This window comes from Cynocephalus volans, chromosome 2, assembly GCF_027409185.1.
Source record: "Cynocephalus volans isolate mCynVol1 chromosome 2, mCynVol1.pri, whole genome shotgun sequence".
NCBI classification, from domain to species: Eukaryota; Metazoa; Chordata; class Mammalia; order Dermoptera; family Cynocephalidae; genus Cynocephalus; species Cynocephalus volans.
In genome coordinates this window covers 32,321,836-32,344,818 of record NC_084461.1, presented here as the reverse complement: position 1 = coordinate 32,344,818, position 22,983 = coordinate 32,321,836, and the positions used below count along the sequence as shown (strand labels likewise).

General features: G+C 38.5%; 1 protein-coding gene across 1 annotated transcript in view; it reads right to left on the bottom strand.

The window, feature by feature from the left end:
* SPEF2 (sperm flagellar 2) overlaps positions 1–22,735 on the bottom strand; it is a 191,094-nt gene extending 168,359 nt beyond the window's left edge. Inside the window, exons 1-6 of the mRNA XM_063087801.1 lie at positions 22,678–22,735; positions 13,340–13,442; positions 8,984–9,236; positions 6,232–6,402; positions 4,104–4,244; positions 2,535–2,599 (exon numbers count right to left, since the gene is read on the bottom strand). Of these exons, the coding sequence (XP_062943871.1) occupies positions 2,535–2,599; positions 4,104–4,244; positions 6,232–6,402; positions 8,984–9,236; positions 13,340–13,442; positions 22,678–22,735 (791 nt within the window). The remainder of the gene's footprint in view (positions 1–2,534; positions 2,600–4,103; positions 4,245–6,231; positions 6,403–8,983; positions 9,237–13,339; positions 13,443–22,677) is intronic.
* Positions 22,736–22,983: the final 248 nt, after the last annotated feature.

Sequence of the window (22,983 nt, the reverse complement as noted above, 5' to 3'; positions counted from 1 at the left end):
ATCAATATCTCATGGCTCCCCAGCTGGAAATCTCTAGCAGGACCAAGTGGAGGCTTCTGAAAAGAAGGAACCTGTGACAGAGACTGCTATTTCCCTTCCTTTTACCTCAAAACAGAGCACAAATTTTATTCAGGGAAACAATGTACCCAGCTAAAACTACATTGCCCAGCCTCCCATTTTGCTAGGTGTGGTCATGTGACTAAATTCTGGCTCAGAAGAGATAAGCAGAAACGATATATGAGACTTCTGGGAAGACCTTCAAATGAGCTATTTCATATAGAAGATAGCCACTTTTTGCCTATCCTCCTTTCTGATGTCTGGAACATGGGCCAAATGGCCAGAATCCCAGCAGCCATCTTGTATGATGAATGTGACCTTGGAGGATGAAAACAACACAACAGGACAGTGGAGCAAAAGTAGAGCAAGGAATAGCCTTACTCCTTGATGACCTTGGAGCTGCAACACATGCTCCTTACCTTCTGATTTCTGTTAAATGGGAGAGAAGTAAACTTCTAATTTAACCCACTGTTGTTTTAGGGTTTGTAAAGCCAGAAACCTAGGGTCAGAATAGCAACTTTTTTCTGGGTTGGCAGAGGCAATAAGGAGCAGGGTAAATCTAGCTGTATTGTACAGGGATGATCTTTCAAACATTTAATAGTGAACAGGGAAAGGATACTAATCAATTGAAATTAATACTGGTGCAGGGCTCAGAAGACACAGCTGTGCTTGGTGTTAAATCTCGTTGCTAAACTGTGTGGACATTGAAGGGTACAAGGAAAGGGGCCGGCTGGAGAGCTACACAGAATACCATTCACCAACAAGCAACAAGGTATTTCAATACTTTAAGATGGTCTTTCTGGTGGACACCATCTGTTTATCATCAAAGAGCATGTGGCTGGTGAGATGAGTGAAAGAGAAGAAATCGGATGGTTTCGCGGGCCAAGGTTGGGGTGGGTCTTGTGGGGTTCAGGTGGTGGCTGCATGGATGAGTAGGACTGGACCGAGTGGTATTTAGGGGACAGGAGAAATGCTGATAAATGAGAGTGGAGATCAGAATAGGGCATTAGGAATTTCTGCAGAGGGTAGGAGGCAAGGTAATGCATGTATCCTCCATTTTGCTTGATTTTCCTTCCACACCTGACTTCGTCACCATTTCTTTCTTCTGGCTTTTTTTCTTACTTGTCTTCATTTGAATCCATCCATCCCTTCCTCCAGAAATATTAACGTGGAATTGAAGTATGTAATGTTTCTGATTTTCTTCTTTAACAGAGATGTATTTCATATTCCATAAAACATAAATGAGTAGAGTTTTGATAGTTTCCATTTAAAGATACAGAAAAATCCGAGATACTCCTATGTAATGTAGTTTCTAATGGTTTATTTTCTGTGAATTGATGTTTCCAATAGGAAACAAAGTGATAAGGGATCTTTATCTTTAGGCAAATGAAGCCCATTAACTAGGTGCAATGAACTCACCAAACTATTTTTGTGACATTCAGTCAACAAACTCATTCTACAACTCTTTACTGCTGGTTCCTGTGCTAAATGCAAAGGATATAACATGAGAAAAACCAAACTAGAGTCTAATAAAGGCTGTGATGTAACAAATTTAAATTAGTGGTAACTTTAAACAATTTTAGAGAATTTTTTTTAAAAAATGTGTAAACTTAGAAGAATAAGCATAGCATAGAAATATAAATCAACTTCATATTTTATAATAGTCACTTTCCCTCTAGATCTTTATAACATTTGTTAACGAACTATTAATCTGAATTTTAGCTCATTTATCTTCCTTCATATACTCTGTTGATGAATATTTTCTGTTGGGAAAATATAGGAAAAATGGTCAGGGCCCCTCAGATGTTCAGAATCTTGCCGAGCATTTGATGTAAATAGGCACGTGTGCTCAGGTGTTCCTTGGTTATCGTCTAGTGTAATTGCACATGTGTACCCAGGTGTCCTGGGTTATGGACTTAAGGATAGGGATGAGTGACTCTAATCCACGGTGCCTCCCATCCATGAGATGCCCCCCTGCGGGGGGATATGGGCAGGCTGCTACTGCTGCTACAGGCTGCTGCTACTAGTGCTCCCGGGACGCTCTGCAAGGCCACTGCCACTGCCGGACTTGTAAGCTACCAGACTTGTAAGCTTCTGCTGCTGAGGAAGCTGAGGACTGAGCTCATGTCATCTGCCAACAGCTCCTGGAATCGTTCCCAATTACCTAGCATGGACCTGCGTGTGAGGGGTCTGGTGACCCAGTCTGTGCAGTGGGTTTGGAGGGTCTAAGCCCTAGCTCTGACAATATAAATGGAAACTTAGTATAACTAAAATAATAACTAAAATAATGGAACATTTTTGCTTTAGTTATGATTTGCCTTACTTTGCAACTGGCATCGTCGGCAGAATTACTTTACATTTTCCAAAGTAAAAAGATCCTTGGAATAGCTATTTCAGATAAACTATTTCTAAATATTCAAAAGTTATATGTAAAACAGAATGCAGTTTTGTGATTGTCAAAATAGTTCACAGCCCACCTTTCTTTTGCCTGAAGATCCTTTTTTATTAATGCTTCAAACTTCTTAATTTCATTGGCCACATCCTTAAAAGAAATTAATCATCAGTTCTTTGCCTCTAAAAACCATTGAAAATCTTCATTTACCATATTCATTCAAGTTAAAAGGTGACATGTACTACTAATTCAAGATAACTAGGAGCCAAGATATGAAAAGCTGCATTCAAGAATTTTTTATAATTCTGAATTTTTACTTTTAGACTTGGCTAATTCTACCTAAAAGAATGTAACAATTGCCTAACCTGAATTGTTCAGTTCACAGTTCTCTGACAGTGCACCACAGTACATTTAATGAGAATGAAGATTGTCAAAAGGTCAGGATATGCATTTTTTTGGATATAAATATTTCTTTAAAAATTGTCTCAGGTGTTTCAAACATTTCTCATGCAACCTTATTTATGCTATTAATTTTAATTTGTTCTCTGAAAATTAACATTAGCTCGTCCTCATGTATTATAAATCCTTATTAATAAACTTTAATCAACTCAGGGACATACCAGAGTTAAATACTAAAATGGGGTCAGAAAAAAGCCTCTGTGGTGGTATATTTTAGAATCCAAGTACAGGATATTTTGTTAGTATTAAAAAAACAAAGAAATGTGGATTAATGTACAATGCAGTAGATTTAGGAATCAAAATTCTCAATCTCTGCTTTATTAGCACTGTGAACTTGGGTAAAACATGTCAGCTTTCTGGGTCTCAGTTTCCTTACCTATCAAATGGGGAAAATAATATCATACTTAGAGTTATTTACAAATTAAAGATAATGTGAAGTTCCCAACCCACAGCCTGACATATAGTAGATGTTCAATAAACAGTAGCTATTATTTCTCTTCTTAGGTCACACGAGAAAATATCAACAATCATTGTAGCAATATGCCATGTAGATTGCAAGAATTCATATCAAAATGTAGTATTGCTCCTAACCCTAACCCTATTGCTCTTCTATGAAATATAATCAAATTGTATCCTACTGGAATGATTGACATGGTCAGTCATTAGTATGGCCAATCATTACTACATTAGTAAAATATCACTAGTGCAGGTATCTTACATTTAAATATACTGATAGCAGCAAGTGGCTTAACATCCCTGGGATTCATAGAAAAACAATACTACATGGTGAGGAGAAATCGAGTAAAACCATATAGTAGGAATGGCATATACAAGGTATCTGTATGTCCACTGGCTCCTTCTGTACCCATGGCAGATGTGACCTATTACAACAGCACCCTTTCTGACGTAGTTTGTTGGCAACCACAGAATCCTTCTCAACACAGGAGTTAAACTAGTACTGCCATTTAATAGGAGAGTTTCCCATCCCTGGCCTAAAATTACATTCTCTGTTTCTGAACAAATTACAGTATAAAATGAATTGGATATGCATAGAGTGGGTTTTGAGTGAGAAGGAACAAGGCCAGAGATAATGTGAAGAGGAAGTGAGTTTTAGAAGGTCTCTCTCTATGTTTTAGGAAAAGATCATTCTTCAATTAAGAAAAATACAATGCAATATTAAAAGATTACCGCTTACCTCTGCCTCTTTTTTCTTCTTCATCATTTTCTGGGCCTCAAGTGCTTTCAAAGTACGATTTCCTGCAGGTTTAGGAATCTGTATGATAGCTGCTTGGATTTTGGCCATTATTTCATTTTGTCGTCTTCTGCTTAAGCGTTGCTGAGTATCCCATATACATTAGTTGAGTTATTCCATTTGTCAGAATAATTTGGCATTCTTACACATTCACAGATACACAGATACACAATTTTATCTATTGAAATTTTCAGAACCCAGCAATGAACCAAGGGACTAGATGTCACAATTGTGTAATGTTAGGAAGCAGGTGTCAATATGACTGATTTTGAAAAGTATGATATTAAAACACAATTTTGGAATCCCTAAATTATGTCTATCAAATATGTATATTTTCACTTCATGTGATGACACTAAAAGGATGAGAAAGTGGTTCCAAATATAAAAAAGACTATAATTCTTTCCCAGTCCCACCTTCATGACCTGGTCAATCATGGAAAGAGAAAATTCTCTCTCTAAAGATGGTCTGAAGAGAAAATTCAGTCCAGGAGACAGTTTCTAGGAAGGCTCCTGGGGAACCCAACAGAAATGACAAGCTTCCCCCAAACCCAGTCACACTTAAACAATGAGTTCAGGGACTACCTCAAACATTGAATCAACACTAAATGATATGATATCATTTTTAGAACATCTATTCTGCATATAGGCCGTAATTATTTTAAGAAGAATATAAACAGGAGGATAAAATTAAAAGAAAGCCTGAAAATCAGATAAAATATTTAACAAATAAATGACTTAGGAAGTAACATGAGAAACTAATTTTGACTTCACTACTAAAGCATTATATTAGAACCAATAAGATCATTAATTCCTATGTTCAAAGGTAAGATGTCAATTTACCATTAAAAAGGCAGAAATTATACATAATTTAAGAATTTTCTTCATTTCATTTTCTAAAATATGAAGTTTTCTTTAATTGCAATATGTTTACCTTTTTTTCTTAAAACCAGGAAGACACAGACTCTACCTTTTGCTCTATTTGCTTCCTAGGATTTTTAACACAATTTATTTCAGAACACTTAAATGGTGTCATACTTCCTTTTTCCCAACCTTCTTTGGAGACTTTCTGCATTAGACTTGGCACTTCAAAGTTGGACAAGCTGGTTCCATAAAATTAGAGTCCCAGCACTTGGTCTCAACTTAAACACTCCTTTGAAAGTACTTTGTCTCTTTACCATGCAATGCCAAGGTGAAGGACAATCCTTTATCCTTTATCTCTGGCAAGTAGAGTAATGGAGTCATAAGATCTTCCCGAGTTTGTCTCTCATCTTCCTGTCTTTCCCCACAAAGCTGGCTACATTCAGGATACGTTAATTTCTTATCATCCTAAATATATGAATTTAAAAAGTGATTTCATATCGTAATGTAATGAGAAAAACTATACTTCTTTTGCCTGTAGTTTACACATTCCATATATCCAGCCACCTGAAATTCTCTTAAAAGTCCTTAATGATTCTAAACTCCATTTTCCTCTCAGGTCCTTAAAGGCACAGGAGATCATTAAAGATTTTCAGAGAAATTTGAGAAATAGCAGGGAGTTGGTCAAAGCAAGCAGCAAGGGCCGGGAAGAAGTGAAGAGATATTCAAGATGGTTGGAAAGGGGAGCAAGCAGATAATTACCCCACATTTCCAGAAAGAGAGAAATGGGGCAGGATAGAAAGACCAAGGGATTGCAAAACAGGGGAAAGAGAAGGGAAAATGTCCACTCTGTCTCCCTCAGTGGTGACAACGGTCATAAGCCTTTGACCATTGAGATAGCTAGCAGCAACCCCCCATCACTAAAGCAGGTGAAACATTAATTTCTAGCAGTGAAATATCAAGGTGTCCTGCCACTCCAGAAGATGGCAGTTCTTGTTCTTAGCCACAAGTAGAGATGACAATCAGCAAAAGGAGGGATGGAGAGAGGGGGAAAGGAGCAGGAGAGGAAGGGTGAGATAAGGTATGGCAAAGTCATGCATCAAGAAAATGCAACTTGTACTACATTACGGCTTATGCAATGTGTACTATAGGCATAAATCACAAACAGAATACTATGCACTAACAAATTTATAGAAAAATTGTTCTATAAAACCTTTTCGATATTAAAACATCTTTGTTCTTCCTTGAGTTTTTGCATTCTTTCAAGTTTCTCAAAATGCACACGGGCAAGATCTTCTTTCATGTGTTTATATTTTTCTTGAAACCTGTATGTAACCCGCATCAGATTGAAATCAGTTTGACGTGGTATCAGGTTTCTAAGTCTCTAGATGAAGAAAGCATTTCAAAAGATTCTGTTATCAGAGAATAAAGGGTATACTGTCACTATAAGCACACATAAAATTTGTTTTCAAAATAAAAGTTCTATGAATTTTACCACTGTTGATAGTTAAATTCAAGCCCTATACCAATCGCTCAGATCCTTAATTAATGTGAGGACAGTAAAAAAGAACATTGTGATTTGAATTCCTTCTTACAAAACAGCCTCATATAAAATTTTATACTTAATTATTTGCTCTGAGTTTAATTTGTATTCTTAGAAATACATTTACAAAAAGATAATTTCATAAAACCAATTTTGACATATAAGAGGTAATATAAGAAGCCAGGTTCTTCCCTTTGCTTAGGCCACTCCCTAGTAAAAAGTAAACATTAAAACTCCCTAGGTTTGAGTTTCAGCTCTACCATCTACTTGGGCAAGTTATGTAACCCCTCTGTGCCTTGGTTTTATCATCTGCAAAATGGAAATAATAAAAGTACTTATTTCATAGGGCTGTGGTGATGATCAAGTGAGATAATATAGATAAAGCACCTGAACAGGACTTGGCATATCACTATGTTTGTTCAATAGATTTTAGCCATTATTAGTATTACTATATAATAGACACCTGCATCTCCCCCCGATCTGGTATCAAAGAAAAAGGCATCTCCACTTCTTTCCTAAGACATCTCCTCCTCCACATAAACCACTGATTGCATCCTCTGCTTTTCTCCCCTAGAGGACCTCTTTCTATTTGCTTCTCATACCATTTTCATCACTCCTGCCACTGATTTAATTTTCTTAACTGGGAAGTTGTCTCAATCTCTATATTCATAAAACAAACAAGCAATCTCACACTTTCCTTGAATTTCTCTCTCCTCAGCTACTGTTCTTAATTTTTTCTTTTCCTCTACCTCCACATTTCTTGAAAAAATAATCTATGCTTCCCTCTTCCTCATCTCTAATTTCCTTCTCAACTCACTGCAACCCATACAACTCTACTCAAACATTTGTCTCTCCCTCAAATGTAAACTCTAAGAGGGTTGGGGCTTTCCCTGTATCATTCATTGTGTAAGTGCTTGACATAAAGTAAGAGCCCAATAAATATCTGTTCAATGAATGAACAATTGATTCTGGAAGGTCACCTATGACCAACATTAAACCTAGTGGGCTTTTGTCTGTCTTCATCTACACAGATCTAGGAGCACTTGTCACTGTTGACTGCTCTACAGTTGATTGCATGTTGCATATTGTCTTCTTAAAGCTACACAAAAGCCTAACTCTAAGGCAGGTAGAGATAATCATCCTTATTTTTACAGTTAGGAAAACTGAGGCTGAAAGTTTTTCAGGGGCTGGCTCATAGTTAACCACCTTGCAAGTGAAGGAAGCAGGGTGCAGTACTAAATTATTCAGTTTTAAGCTTACTCTGATTTCTAGCTGTCCATGGGTTCTGAGTCCATTCTGCTATGAGGCCATAAGGATGCATGTTAAGAATGAATGAATCTGAAAATGCATATGGCCCTCTCACCTATTATGTCATTGTTGCTTCATAAATTAAATTGAAAAATTTAATTATCTCCATTTATATTTAGTGCTTTGCACCACTGCAGCCCTCACCATTATTCCAGAGGCCTGGAAAAGATAATGTACTTCACTTACCATAAGGAAATAACATAGGAACTGGAGATAATTGTCAACTAAAAAGTTGTATCAGTGAATCAAAACACATTTGATGAGTATTTCCAATGTTCAAAGCATTGTACTAAACATATTCCTTGAACTTGAGGTACTAAAAATCTTGTGAGGTCATATAACAAATAAATAATGAACGGTTAGCCAAATATCAACATCAATAGGTTAACACCCAGATTGAAAATTACTTGTGCCCTAGGAGTTCCAAAGGAAGAATCTATGTGCACTAGGAAGGCAGCACAGAAATAGATCAAGAAGGAAAGTTTGGGGAAGAAAAGAGATGAGAAGGATGAGTTTGGGTGGGAGGGAAGGTAGAGCAGGGATATACAAGTCATGTTCAAGGGCATACTGTCAATCAATGTAGAAGGACTTTATGCTGAGGACTATGAAGAAATAAAGTTAGAAAGACAGGTTGAGACTGTTTAGTGAAAAATCTTGAATGTCAGTCTAAATTACAGGCAGGATATGTGTAAAATAGAAGGCTTCTGAGAAGAACCTAATAAAAGTGGAATTTAGGGAAGATTCATCTAGCAATTGGCTGACCTATAGCAAAAAGTCTGAACATCAATCAGGAGACATGTCAGCAGGCTGCTGCAATAGCAAGGAAATCTCAGCAGATATGACAGCAGTAGAAATAGAAAAAGAGGAGCAGGTACAGAAGGTACTAGAAATCAGAAACAGAATTTGGTAAGCTATTGGCAATGTGGATCGGATGGAGCAAGACATCAACAATGAATAAATGAATTTGAAATGTTAACACAAAATAAAACCCACGTATGACCAGTAAGTAACATAGATACCCAAGGGGGCTTCTTTGAGAATGCAACATCACTGCCATTTCTTTTTACCAAATTTTACATTGTGAGATGTTTGTGATATTTCTTAATGTACCTACCTCTCGAAAAGCCTCACTTTTCATGTTTTGAAATCTTAAATTTGTTGGGGGTTGCATGCTTTGTATTTCCACACCAGTCAGTCCACTTTTTTTCTTTTTCTGAAGAGCAATGTACAATTGATATAAAAGTTTTGTTGCTGCCCCAGGCTTTTCTGTGATGATGCCGTGGGCCACATTCTGATCAAACTGCACACCCAGAAAGTGAAGTGTTGGCTCCAAGCGAGAAAAATTATTAAGTCTGGCACTTGAAATCCTGGACATTAAAATATTTTACATAATTAGACACTAGCATTGAACTAAAAACAAACAGCAAGTATCAGAGGTATAATCATGATCCAATATTATTAATTGTCCAATGTTCTTTTAAATGTATTATTCCTCTCTAAAACCATTCAATGATGTAAATACATTGAGACTTTTTAATTGTCTATGTCTACATGAACTCCTAGCATTTATTTCTCTTTAATAGCTAAACTAATGCTCATTAATTTTATACACTTTTCTGCCCTAAATTGACAATAGAATTTCCACAGGAAGTCAAACCTGTTATGAAAACATAACCAAATGCCTTTAAAAAGTTTTTCTTCTATTGTAAAAAGTGCTGGGGATATGGAAAATGTGGTACATCTACACAATGGAATACTACTCAGCTATAAAAACGAATGAAATACTGCCATTTGCAACAATATGGATGGACCTTGAGAGAATTATATTAAGTGAAACGAGTCAGGCACAGAAAGAGAAATACCACATGTTCTCACTTATTGGTGGGAGCTAAAAATAAATAAATTCACACACACACACACACACACAAAAGAAAACGGGGGGGAGGGAAGAAGATATAACAACTACAATTCCTTGAAGTTGATACAACAAGCAAACAGAAAGGACATTGTTGGGTGGGAGGGAGGGGAGGGAGGAGGGAGGGAGGTTTCGGTGATGGGCCATAATAATCAACCACAATGTATATCGACAAAATAAAAATTTTAAAAAAATAGATTAATTAAACTGTCTTTTTAAACAAACAAACAACAAAAAAAGTTTTTCTTCTAAATAGAAAAAACTTAACTGTAATTTCAAGAAATATTTTACTTAGAAGACAAAATTACAATTTAAATGTTCATTTCTTTAAATGATATTATTGGTAAAGTCTGAGAATAGTCCTAAATGTTGTACTGACAATTCTAACAACGATCCTCTCAGACATTGTGAGTAATATTTTAACTCAATAAATTAGCTATGTAATCAATCAATTATGTAATCTTCAGTATTCAGGTTATATTGTTACTTTGAAAATCAATAAAGACTTTCTAATTAGAAGTTATATTTATTTTTGAATGATCTATTATCAATCTAGGTTCACATTTTAGAAGAAATTCATTAATTTGTTCATTTACTAATATACCCCTTGAATTAACAAACATTAAATAACTATTATGTACAAAGTATTTATTTATTAAATTTCATAAAGTTTCATAAATTTATTAAAAGTATTATGAAGATGAATAAGACACAGTCCCTGCCCTTGTGGAGTTCACAGTGGGAAAGTGAGATGAGCAAACAATTAGTAATAAGTTGATGCAAGTGTGCAAGAGAGGTTGCAAATGATCCAGGATTGCTAATGAGCCTATGAATCTAATGATGAATGGAAGGCAAAAGATACTGAATGCAGTTTCAACTCTTGTGCCTCTTTATGATCAAACTGGATATAAATATCAACTTTGGCCTATATTCTCCTTACTTTAACTTGTAATGTTCAGTGACATTCTTTCATGGAAAAAAATATACTGAATATACTCAAATATAAGTCAAAGACTTACCTGCTCCCAACCAAAAGTAATACGTCAGAACAGAGGAAGTTGCCATGTATTTGAGGGCCTACAGAATTTCTAATATTATAGGGGTATTCACTTGATTACTTAATTTTGGACTATAAAATCATTTGGGGAAAATAAAATAACTTTTAATGATCTCAATTAAACTTTCAGAAGCTTACAGAGATCACTTAACACCTAAACTTTATATATTGCTTGCAGTATACCATTTCTCTAGAGACTACTCTCAAGCTGGCTTCTAAACCATTTTTTTGTTTACTTGTTTTTTGAATCACAGATACCTCTGAAAATCTGAGAGTGACGGAAACTTTTCTACAGAAAAGAAAACACACATCCATACATATACACAAAATGTGTGGAACATTTTTGGGTATTTTTGAACCTCCTACAATCTAGCCTAAAAATGCCAGTGCTCTAAAAGGAGGTGGGGCTCGGGTAATATGAGAGCAATTTCTAAATATGAATGAGGAGCCAGTATCATGAGAAGGCCAATGTCAACAGAAATGTGGTATCCTTAATTCATTTTCCAGTTACGTGGTGTAACTTACTGTCCTATTTCCTTTGTTTACTATTACTCCTCTAACAAATATTAAGTAACATGTATTTAGTATATCACACTACATCAGATAAATTTTGAATAAAATATTTTAAATTAATAAGAGAGAAACAGGCCTTGGAGGAGATGAGAATAGATAATGCATGCTACAAGGAAAACTTCTCAGCAATAAGAGTAAATATTTTTGTAGGTCATCTCATGTTCAGTTTTGTGATATGTTTCTCCACAAATAACCTTACTGTGTGAGATAATAAACATTTGCCTAAAATGACCACGCCAAAGCAGATCATGTTTTGAAGAGAATGGTTGTGAAAAAGTATGGTCAGCTCAATGACATGCTTACATTCCTTGAACAGATACCTGACACCCCCATTTGATCTTTCATCTCAGTTGTCTTTTTATGCCCTTTCCAGCCTAGGAGTCTTGTGGGCCTTGTTCACTACACATATTTGGAAAGATATGAACTGAAAGCCATCTGTCAGAGCACTGGTCTGGGCCACAACCTTGGGCTACAGAGGTTAGGGGCACCATAGTTCAGGAAGGAGAATCTAAAAGCAAACACTACCCATTTCCAAATTTTGTCATAGGTTAGCCCCGCACCCAGAAAGGGACTCCTTTTTTTTGCACAAAGGCATCTCTGTTCAGCAGGACCTGCATCTTCACAGGTCTGTCCATTTAGATGGGATCTCTTTTTCTATTCCACACAAAAGTCCTCTGTGGGACTGACGGCAAGAGCCAATTTAGTACACCTGAAATACTGCATGAGCGACCTGCTCGGTATGGTCCTTTAACTTTTCCATGGCTAAACAGGTATACTTTCTGAGATCACTCATTTATTCATTAGGGAAACTGTATTGTGGGCCTGCTACGAGCCAGGGGTAATACTTGAAGCACAAAGAATAAACACACTCTGCAACTTTGAGGATCTTTGCAATCCAACTGAGGAGTAAACATTCATTTATTCATTAATCAAACACTGTTTAGGGCCCTTCATGTGGCAGGCACTCTGATAAGAATTGACATATAAATAAATAATTATAACTTAATGTGATAAGGAAAGGGATGTCCAAAGTGTTAGAACAAATGGAAAAAGGGAACTAAATCTGCTGCAGTAGTAAAAACAGAGTTGAGAGATGGGGTGGTTTTTTCGCTGGATCTTAAGAATGAATAAGAGTTTCTTGTGGTGGAAATGAAGGGAGAACACCGATATGCAAAGGTGCAGGCAGAACAAAAAACACATGATGCATGCGTGGACCACAGGAGCTTAGATTAGGATTCCAGGTTGGTGGGAGAAGCTGGAAACCAGCCACAAAATGTTACAGATTGTTTGATTCCATTGATATGAAATAAGTAGAACAAGAAAATCCATACAGATGAAAGTAGATTGGTGGGTACCTTGGGCTGGCTGGGTAGTTAGATAGTGGTAACTAACGGTTGTGAGTTTACTAAATATGTGAATATATTAAAAACCACTTTATGGTATGCTTTAAAATGGTGAATTATGTGTTATGATTTATATCTCGATATAGCTGATAAAAACAAAAAACACTATAAATTTTTTGTATTGGCAGTAAAGTTCTATTTCATATTTTTAAAACACAAATAGTAATACTAATTGGCCACTCAGGACACTATATGCTGTTTCACTTCTTCTTTTAAAAGGAAGAATCAATTACAAAAGTGGAAGTAATCTGGTCTAAGATTGTGGGAATATAGAAAACAATAAGGCCCATCTAGAGATGAAGTCTTGCTGCAACCATACAACTTTCTCTCCTTTGTACTCTTGGGACAATAAAGAATGTACTGTATATGTGAGAAAGCAACAATTTCTATACCAATGGTCTGCCTGGCTGGTTTAGGTTTGCAAGGGATCTTATATCGATGATTACTTAAAGTTAACTTTGGACTTTCCAAATGCAAAGGAATTGATTTTTTTTTTTTAAAGTAAGAAATAATCTCACTAACCTGCTTTCTGAAAATTCTGAAAAATCATCCTGAAGTTCAAACTTGTGCAGAACTTCTCCAATTAGATAGCCACTGGAAAATGCCTTTGCAAATGACTTGGGACCTGAATTTTTAAACAGTGAAATAAGAAAAAGTAAATATAATGTTGCACATAGAGCTAATATATTCTCATTATGGATAAATAGAGTCAAAACTCCATAATTTAATGTGAACTCAAAATGCCATAAACATATTTCTGGAAACATCATTTAATAACCAAAGGAAAAGACTGAAGTTTAACAGTAGACATCTTATAAAGATCCCTAAATACATGTAATTCAATGGTTGATGATGTACAGAATTTTGAAAGAAAAGAAAGACAACTTCTAATCAAAATTAAACAAAGCAGCACCAATAAAATTTGTGACTACCTTAGATCTAAAATCAAACCTCCAAGATATTTTATAAAATTATACTGTAATACTTTAGTTATCTACATAACCTATGAAGATAGCATATTTTAGCCAAGTCAGGTACAATCTAACTTTCTAAAACATACACTTACTTTTAATCAGCAAAATAATGGAAATTTTACTAAAATCATCTGTACCTTCTAAAATAATGCTTACTGGGCTTCCGGTCAAGATGGCAGAATAGAAAGTCCCCAGCATCACTCTCTCCCACAAATCAACCAATTTACAACTACTAAAAAGCAACAACAGCCAATCTGGGGCTGCTAGAGCCCAGGGGAAGAGAAGGAGAGACTTATGAAGGAGTTTGCGAATGCTGGAGAAGCCACAATGAGAGAAAGAAAGGAACACTCCCACCATTTCAAGCCCCCACCACTTCAAGGCTGGAGCTGGTGAGCGCACAGAGCAAGAGGTGACAAAAGCTGCAGTTGTGTCCTTCATATGAAGTTGCTTGGAGGCAGCAGGGGACAAGAGGGTCTTGGTGGCCCTCAGGCCAAAAAGACCACTAACAGGGTTCTCAAGGACCCACACAGGAGTGAAGAGCCACTCAGAGGCCAGTGAGTCATTGCAAGGGACCAGCACGTGGCCCGTCCCATGGGAAGTGTTTAGAGTGCAGGTGGTGGGGGAGAAGGGCCCACTGGGGGAACACTGGGGCACAGCATGGACAGCTGATCTGACCCCCAATCAGTGCAGAACCACTAAGTGGAGACTGTTCAGGAATATAGAACAACAGGGGGTATAGTTGGCTGAAAAGACTCAGGCCCAGACCAGAGTTTCCACACAATCCAGGTGCACCAGACTTCAGAAGACCCGGAAGTGATTACAAGGTCAAGAAATTAAAACTTGAGCTACACAAAAAGCCTTCCTCAGGGAATCAGCAACAGAGCAGAAATTTAGCTCAAGCACAGGGATCAAGCGCTGGTCTCCACAGGAAGTTCTCCCATTTTAGAAGTAGGCAAAGGACAACAAATTAGTTCCAATGCAGAGTTTAAGTGGTGGGAACAGTGAATAATCTAACACAGAACTGAAAGAAAAAACAAAATACCCACAGGTCAGAGACAAAGTTTGATATTAACTAGTAAAGGTCTGACACAACCAAAGAACACCTATAAAACCTAGAAGGACAAGAAGCCCCCTGGGCTCCCAAGCTGGGGATGGGGGAGGGCTGTGGGCCTCAGCCATGCCCCCTCAACCACCACACCCAGCCCAGCAATGACCACCAGGCTGCTGCTAGAAATGCCCTGGGCTCCTGAGCCAGGGTGGTGGGGTCTGAGACCCTCAGCTATGTCCTTCCAACATCTGCAACCAGCCCGGTGATGACCACCAGACCGCCACTGGAAACACCCCGTGCTCCTGAGTTGGGACGGTGGGGAACCGAGGGCTTCAGCCATACCCCCCTGACATCTGCATCCAGCCCAGCAACTACTGAGTCACTGCTGGAAGCCCCCTGGTCTCCCCTGCTGGATTGAGGGGAGTACCATGGGCATCGACCATGCCCTCCCCTTTCTCCTCCTCCCATTCTGTTTCCCTTCCCCTTCCTCTCTCCCTCCCAACTGCTCTGCAACATCTTAGAATGTAGAAAAATAATAATATTAATAAATAAATAAATAAATTTTTAAAAAGGTTTATTGGAAATTTTTTTTAAAAAAATAACATAACTGAATATAATTAAGTTTTTGCTTCATGGTTCAGAAGTGACAATGGGGTCCAATGGTTGTCCTATCCAATGATGGAGATATCCCAGAGGAAAACTGGCTTTGAAGCTGGAAACATCTGCACTACAATCTTCGCTCTGCCCCTTACTGGCTGCGTGACCTTAGGCAAACTGTTCAACCTTCCTAGTTTTGGTTTCCTCATCTCTACAACAGAGATAACCATATCTATAACTTATCTTGGAGAATTATTTAAAAGACTGCAGATAATATATGAGAATTGCTGGGTACTATGCCTGCCACATAGCAGGCACATAATAATAAGTGTGGGAAAAAAAATGTGTTTTTTGTTCAATAGAATTTCCTTTCTTTAAAAATGTCCTTAGTTTTTGGTCACTTGTATTTTTCCTTTGAAGTGAAGGATACAGAGTTACATGGTATTTAAGGACGATATACAGAACTGACAGATAAAATAAATTATATTATCATCACCAAAGCCATCACCTCTCAAATGATTTCAAAATCCTATGTAAATCTTCAACATGCTTCCATTAGGGTCCTTTAGGCAACAGTACTCAAAACACTATATGTCACTGCAGTATCACAAACTCAGTTGTATCAGATTGTTCTATTTTATCTATTTGACTAATAATGAGGCAGCTAATTGAATATGAAGAAATAGCATTTCTTCAAGATTTGTTGAACTGATGCTTGACTGTGTGGTTGCAGGGGTGAGGTGAGTTGCTCCATAAAGGTCATTGCACAGAGACCTTACTCAGAAGACTACACGTTACCACAAGAATAAGACTCTTGTATATCTGACACCAGCCCACAGTTTTATTCAAGACTTTTCTGATATTTGTTCTTAAAATACTTCTTACTCTGAACAATACCCCTATTCTTAGGGTGAATCAATACAGTTACAAAGGTAGTTTAAAAAGATGTTAACTATTTCCATTGAATCTATTTACTCAGGGTGAGCTCTCAAACTGTCTAGCATTAGAATCTATGACTGTAGTGATGTGATCTTTGATTTACAATAAAAAACATAAAGGGTAGGAAACCTTCAGGGGAAAAAATGTTTTTGTCTATGAATCACAAAAAATAAGGAAATAAAACTTTTGTAAGCTCCAAGGAAATAAAAGCTTCAATTCACCTAAACTTGTGTTCAGCTATAGTTCACATGAGAAGAGACACACTGCTTTTATTCTTAAAGTCTAGAGTCCTGGCACCTATTAGTGGATTTTAGTGTGCTTTTCCACAAGCAGATAAGTTTCATCATTATTTTAAAGATATTCAGGGCAGAATGATCACAGTCTAAAAATATAACACATTCTTTCAGAGTTGGTGGTTTAATGTCCTTCATCAGTCATATCTGTTCTTCTAAAGCCATGTCTTAATTTTATATGCTGATGCCACTCTTGAGAAAATATACTTAGAGAACAGGTGCTGATTACATTGTGAAGCTTCCACTAGGAGAACTTGGAATTCATGGCCTACTAGCTCCATAACTCAGCCAGCTCTGTTGCACGGCCTGTAAACACCTTGCAGCACAATTTAAGCTTGTGCTTTATTACTAGGGCACCCAACTGTACTGACTTTCACATGGCACCACCTGCATATCACAATGACTTGTGATGCCACTAAAATAAGAGGATTGGCTTGATCTTACACTAAATGCCATCTGTTACTTAGCAAGCATCTTCTAGCATCATGTCCTAGTAGTTTTTGAAACAACTAAAATCCACATGGCTCCCTCCTCCTCCAAAGGGCAGAAATGTGCCGTCATCCCCTCCTGCATCATTGTTGTTTTCTGCTTCCCTCACAGACTCCCATTGCTCGCCACCAGTCCTGTCCTCTGGCCTCGCTGCCACCATTGCCCTCACTTGTGCCATATGGGATGTTCTGGCTGTGCCTTCTACTGCTTCTGTCTGTTCCTCTTTCAGCTTTTCCCCCTTCTCTCTTCCATAGCCCATCCCTGTCCTTCTCTTAGTTTTCTGAAGAGCCATCTGACATACAGCCATTGTCAGCCTATGGGTATATCTTCCTGTCTGGTCCTAACTCATCAAGCTTTGGGCCCAGAGTTCAGCTTATTGCTTTCAGTTTAGGAGCTGTTGCTATATCACCTTCAGGTAGTTTCATTCCCTTCCTGCCTCCCTCAGGAGTTTGCTCTATGCCTGTTGTTTGTATTCACTGAATGCCTGAAATCTAGCTCATAAATAACTGCAGAATAACAGAATCCTATTCTGTCACCCGCAATGTAAGCAGACAAATGGTCTATAGTAAACTTTTTGCTAGAAAAAGGTCACTAGAAAAAATAAAATCATTATCCACTTCCTTTGAAATATATGGCAGATTAATAAGGTAATTCTAATATGAATAAAATAGAGGTGAGTATGGTGTAAAGGTAAAAGAAGGACAGCAAACACTTATGTCAGAGTAGTTTATACAAATAAGCAAGTACAAAAACATCTATCTGCAGCTTTTCCTGCATAAATGGGTTTATCGTGTGCTACACCAGAGAAAATAACAATGAAAGAACACAGCAAATGACAAAAGCAAGAAAGGGGAAACAAAGAAAAAAACAAAAAGGGGAGAAAAGGAACACAGCAAGTAGTTAGACAAAGGAAAAAAAGATAAAATGTATAAACTAGGAATATATAGATTAAAAAGTATAAAATAGGAAGACAGACAAGAAACCAAAGAGAAGAGAGAGAAGGGAAGAGGGTGATGAGGAGAGAGAAACAATGAGCAAAAAAAAAAAAAAAAAAAGCAAGGCAAAGCTTATTTTCTTCTCTTTTGTTTATCATGGTTTTCTTCTCACTAACTGTCACTGAATATTATAACTAGTTTCATTACGGTCACCTCCATAAGTTAATCTGCACTAACAAATGGAATTTCCTATGGGGAAGAAGAAGTGGGTTGACTCCAGGACAAGGAACAATGAACAAATAAGAGAAATAAATTGGGAGCCCAGTGATACTCTTCATCTGAGCCCCAAATGATTTACTTAATCTGGAATTTACTTAATCGGGGTCAAGGTTGTTCAGCAACAACTCAACCAATCCACATGTCTGGTCGCATCATTAAAGTTTTCTTTTGCTAAAACCTTTGATGTAGGCCTCTGTGATAGATCTATGTCAGGCTGGGATGGCAGGTGAAATGGTCTATGTGCTTCTGTATCAAAATGGCCCTGAGCCAGCTGGAGAAAGCACATAAAGCTATCCACATTCCAAAATGGCAGTGAGGAGAGCACAAGCTCTAGAGAAAGATTCTCTGATGACACCTTGTTCATTTACAAGGCACTTGACTGTGGGCAATTTTATAGCTGCAGATTTTCATCTGTAAAAAAGGGAGAGTGATGGGCTCTACCTCATAAGAGTCATTTTGAAAATTAAATGAGATCTTGCTTAGCATAGTGCCTGGTCCATAGTAGGTGCTCAGTGACAATTTTTATTGTTATTGTGCTGTCTACTAATTTAAGAAAACAGGTCATGTTAATTACACAATTTTTAAATTCAATAATAGATCCACAATGACTATAGTGCAAACATCCTTGTTTAAAAGGTAATTCCGTACCCGAAAGCAAATATTTGACATTGTCCTTATTTCAGATACAGGCCCACTCTTAGAGCCAGATAGGCTATAACACACCTACCAGTCTGGGGAAGCACCTGTAATCAAACACAAGTTGTTGATTTCTATAGTAAAATATTTAAATATTCTTATTCAGTGAATAAATAAAAACTGCATAGCCTCACAGCATTTCTGGTCAGGTTTTCTGCCACATAATTAAAGGACAAACATTTAGTTTTCAGAGATTTTTTTTTTTTTTTTTTTTTTAAAGATGACTGGTAAGGGGACCTTAACCCTTGACTTGGTGTTGTTGGCACCACACTCTCCCAAGTGAGCTAACCAGCCATCCCTATATAGGGATTTGAACCCGTGGCCTGGGTGTTATCGGCACCACACTCTCCCAAGTGAGCCATGGGCTGGCCCTTGAGATTTTTTAACTGTAGATCAAGAATTGTAGACCTATACCATTTCATGCTCAGTGGCCTTTACTCCTCCTTTGCTAGAGGAGCAGAAACCTAGCCTGCATTATCAACTATACTTAAAAATCCAAGCAAATTTACTTTCATTTGAGACAGAGAAAAGCAACTTCTTCTGGCTGGGTAGTGGCCTGGCCCTATCAGGCCTTGGTGTTCCCAGGAACTGGCCAGGGACTCACAGCTGGGCCTTGGCATTCTCCTGCTGAAAATTACCAATGTCACAGTGCACCAACATCAGACAAGGCTACCCTGACCCTGATGGATCAAGACACAAACAAAATCCTTCTGTAATCAGACAAAACAAGAATATTCTCCAAAACACAAAAATGACCAAACATCCCCCTATTTTTGCTAATACAAGTGATTGCTGCTTCTTTACCAATCACGGTTTTGCCTTGCTTCCTTCTCCGCCACCTTGTAGATAAGATTTATTAAGATACCCAATTATAGAATTGCCTGTGCTTCTCGACAGGATTCAGTTCAGAGGAAAGTCTGGCTTCCTGAAACCCTCCTCAGAAAACATCTAACACAAACTCAAGTCCTTCCTGACACTCTCTTACTGAGATGTCCCACAGTCTTCATGGTAGGTGTTATCTCTTGTTGCAACAACTCAAAATGCCCAACTTTGTTCAATTACATGTGTGTCCTGTGGTCTCTAGCTGGGTGATATTGAAAATTTCTTTTCCTTCAGTATAAGAATATCTTTTAGGTCAAAAGTTATAGCAGCTAACTCATTCTTTCTAATAACTGCATAACAATCTGTAGTATGAATAAAACATCACATATCCAAGTATTTCACTACAGAAGAATATTCAGATATGCACTTTTGCTCCTATAACTCATGTAGCAATAAACATCATTGTTGAAATATCTTTACATATTGGTGCTTTTATTTTTATGCAATAGGTGCTGAAAAGTCAGATTTACCATTTACTATGTTCCAAGTACTATTCTAAATGCTTTACCTTTATTAACTCATTTAACCTTGATACAATCTCAGGAGGTATCATTATTACTTCTATTTTTAAGTATAAAGAAATTTAGCTAAATAACTTGTCCAAGGTCACTAGCCAGTAAGTGGCAGATAGGAGATTTCAACCCAGGCAGTCTGGCCTCTAAGTCCTTGCTCTTACACCACCCTTATCCAGAAATTTCCAAGTTACTTTCCCCAGAGTTTGCACTCAGTTCTTCTGTGATAGTTTCTACAAATCATCTAAAGCCTAACACTGTATATCATAGAGCGGCTTATCTAATGATGGGACACCAACAGCAGGCAGTGTGCTTCCTCAGGTGCACAGATCCTATCTTGTTTGTTTTCAAACACAGTTGAGTGTATTCCCTATAGTCTGAAAAGGCTTTTACAACGCGGAATTTGTCTCTGTCTTTAAAGTCTCATAGCAATTGGGATCAATAAATGAATATGTGCAGAATACTGTATTAGGAATGAGTGTTTCTGCTAACAGCTTCCAGATTTACACTTCAGGGAAGCTGGTGCTGGGAATTTTTTGTTCATAGCCTTAAGCTGTTAAAATTCTTACTTAATAAGTCTCCAGGCTCTTAATCTTCACCGAATGAAATCATTCTTCCTCCCTCTCTCAAAACCAAAATTCCCCAAACTGATTACAATTATAATGGTATCTACTGTCTTTATGTTTCTTATTAATTACTTTTCCCAAAAGTATTTCAATCCGCAATAGAGTCCTGGGAACTTGAGGAAAGGGTGTGTTCTTTTGTTTGTTTGGTTTTTTTTTTTTTTTTTTGACCGGTAAGGGGATGATCATAACCCCCGGCTCGGTGTTGTCTGCACCACGCTCAGCCAGTGAGCGCACCGGCCATCCCTATATATGGGATCCGAACCCGCAGCCCCGGCGCTATCAGCGCTGCACTCTCCCGAGTGAGCCACGGGGGCCGGCCCAGGGTGTGGTTTTTACTACTCAAATAAATGAACCAGATTAAACTAAGCAACATGAAACTGTTTTTCCTTTGGAAGAGTACAACTTAAGGGCATGATACTGCATTTTGGTTCCTATGGTGAGAGACCCATAAGAAATAATAAATGCCAAATATTGCGCTGAAGTCAGCATCATATTTTACAAGATAAACAGAGACACAATGGGATGATCACAGAACCATGGGAAACCAATTATTGTAGCTCATAGGGAGTGTGTGCGTGGTGGTTTGGCAAAGAGTTCTGGTTTATGCCTCAAGAAATGAAACTGGAGATGCTTAGATCCTTAAGCTGGTTTCTTTGTACACCACTAATCTAGCAACTTCTGTGGATGACCTAAAATTAGGCTGGCACCACTGCCCTTCTGGTAGCAAGATGGCATTATGCAAGGGTTCTTCCGGGAAAACAGACTGAAATGATTTGTGTCGAAAATCTCTTGCCTTGAGAAAAACCATCCCAACTGAAAAATGAACTCCTACTGAAGAAGCAACAGGAGGAGGTTGAGATTGACTGCAGTGCTGTCCTGGCATTACTTGGACAGCAAGTAAAACTGCCTCTGTGGTGGTGGGTTTAGAAGCTCTGGGTGGTAACTTCATGATTAGATAAAATCACGTTGGTGAATAATGTCAGCTTTGGGCAAGAGTAAACAGGCCAGAAACAGCTAGAGTTTGTAAATTTTGAGCTTAAATTTTCTAAAATTTGTAACTGTTAACACATTAACTCATTTCACACGCACTCTCCCCTGCGGGGCAGTTAAGTATGGAAACTATGATAGGATCCATTTTACAACGGAGAAAACACATTCAGAGAAGGTATTGTAACTCGTCCATGGGCTTCATGTACCATGGGCTTGCCAGCACATCATGTTTCTGATGATGTGAAGGAGGCAATGTCATGGTCAGACTACAGAGTCCACCAAAGTCCCCTCTTCATAGGAGAAAAGGAGTCTTCCCTAAAACTGCCGATTGCTTAGAATCACACCACAGGTCAAAAATTCTGCAGGGCTGGGCCCACTGTGATGAGGGGTAGCTGGAGAGCTGCAGAGTGGGAACGTGAGAAGGCCCCGCGGTGGCTGGGGTGAGGTGTGGGGCGGTGCCGAGCAGCTGCTCCCGGTGGGGCGCTGCCCGGCCCTGCAGACGCCCCACCCGCGCAGCTCACGCCCTGCCGCAGCCTTCCAACCGGCTCGCCTTCGCCCCGCTCACCCCTCGCCCGCTCGTCCCCGGCCGTGGTCACTCACTCACGGTCCGGGACACCTTCAGGTCCTGGTTGAGCCACTGGCAGAGGATCTCCGACATGGTTTGGCCCGCGCCTCCCACAGCAAGCAGGTGCTAGAAACGCGCCAGGAACCCAGCCCGCAGGCCCGCGTCCTCTGTTGCTAAGGGTAACCCGTTGCTAAGTACGCGTATCCAGGCCGAAACCAGGCGAAGGGCTCAGAGAAGAAGGAACGTCGGAGCTCAGCTGCAGAGGCGCACTGTCCTCGCCCGCCCCCTGCTGGCGCGTAAGACTGAGAGTGCGCAAGCGCAGGGGCGCCGGAGTGGGGTCT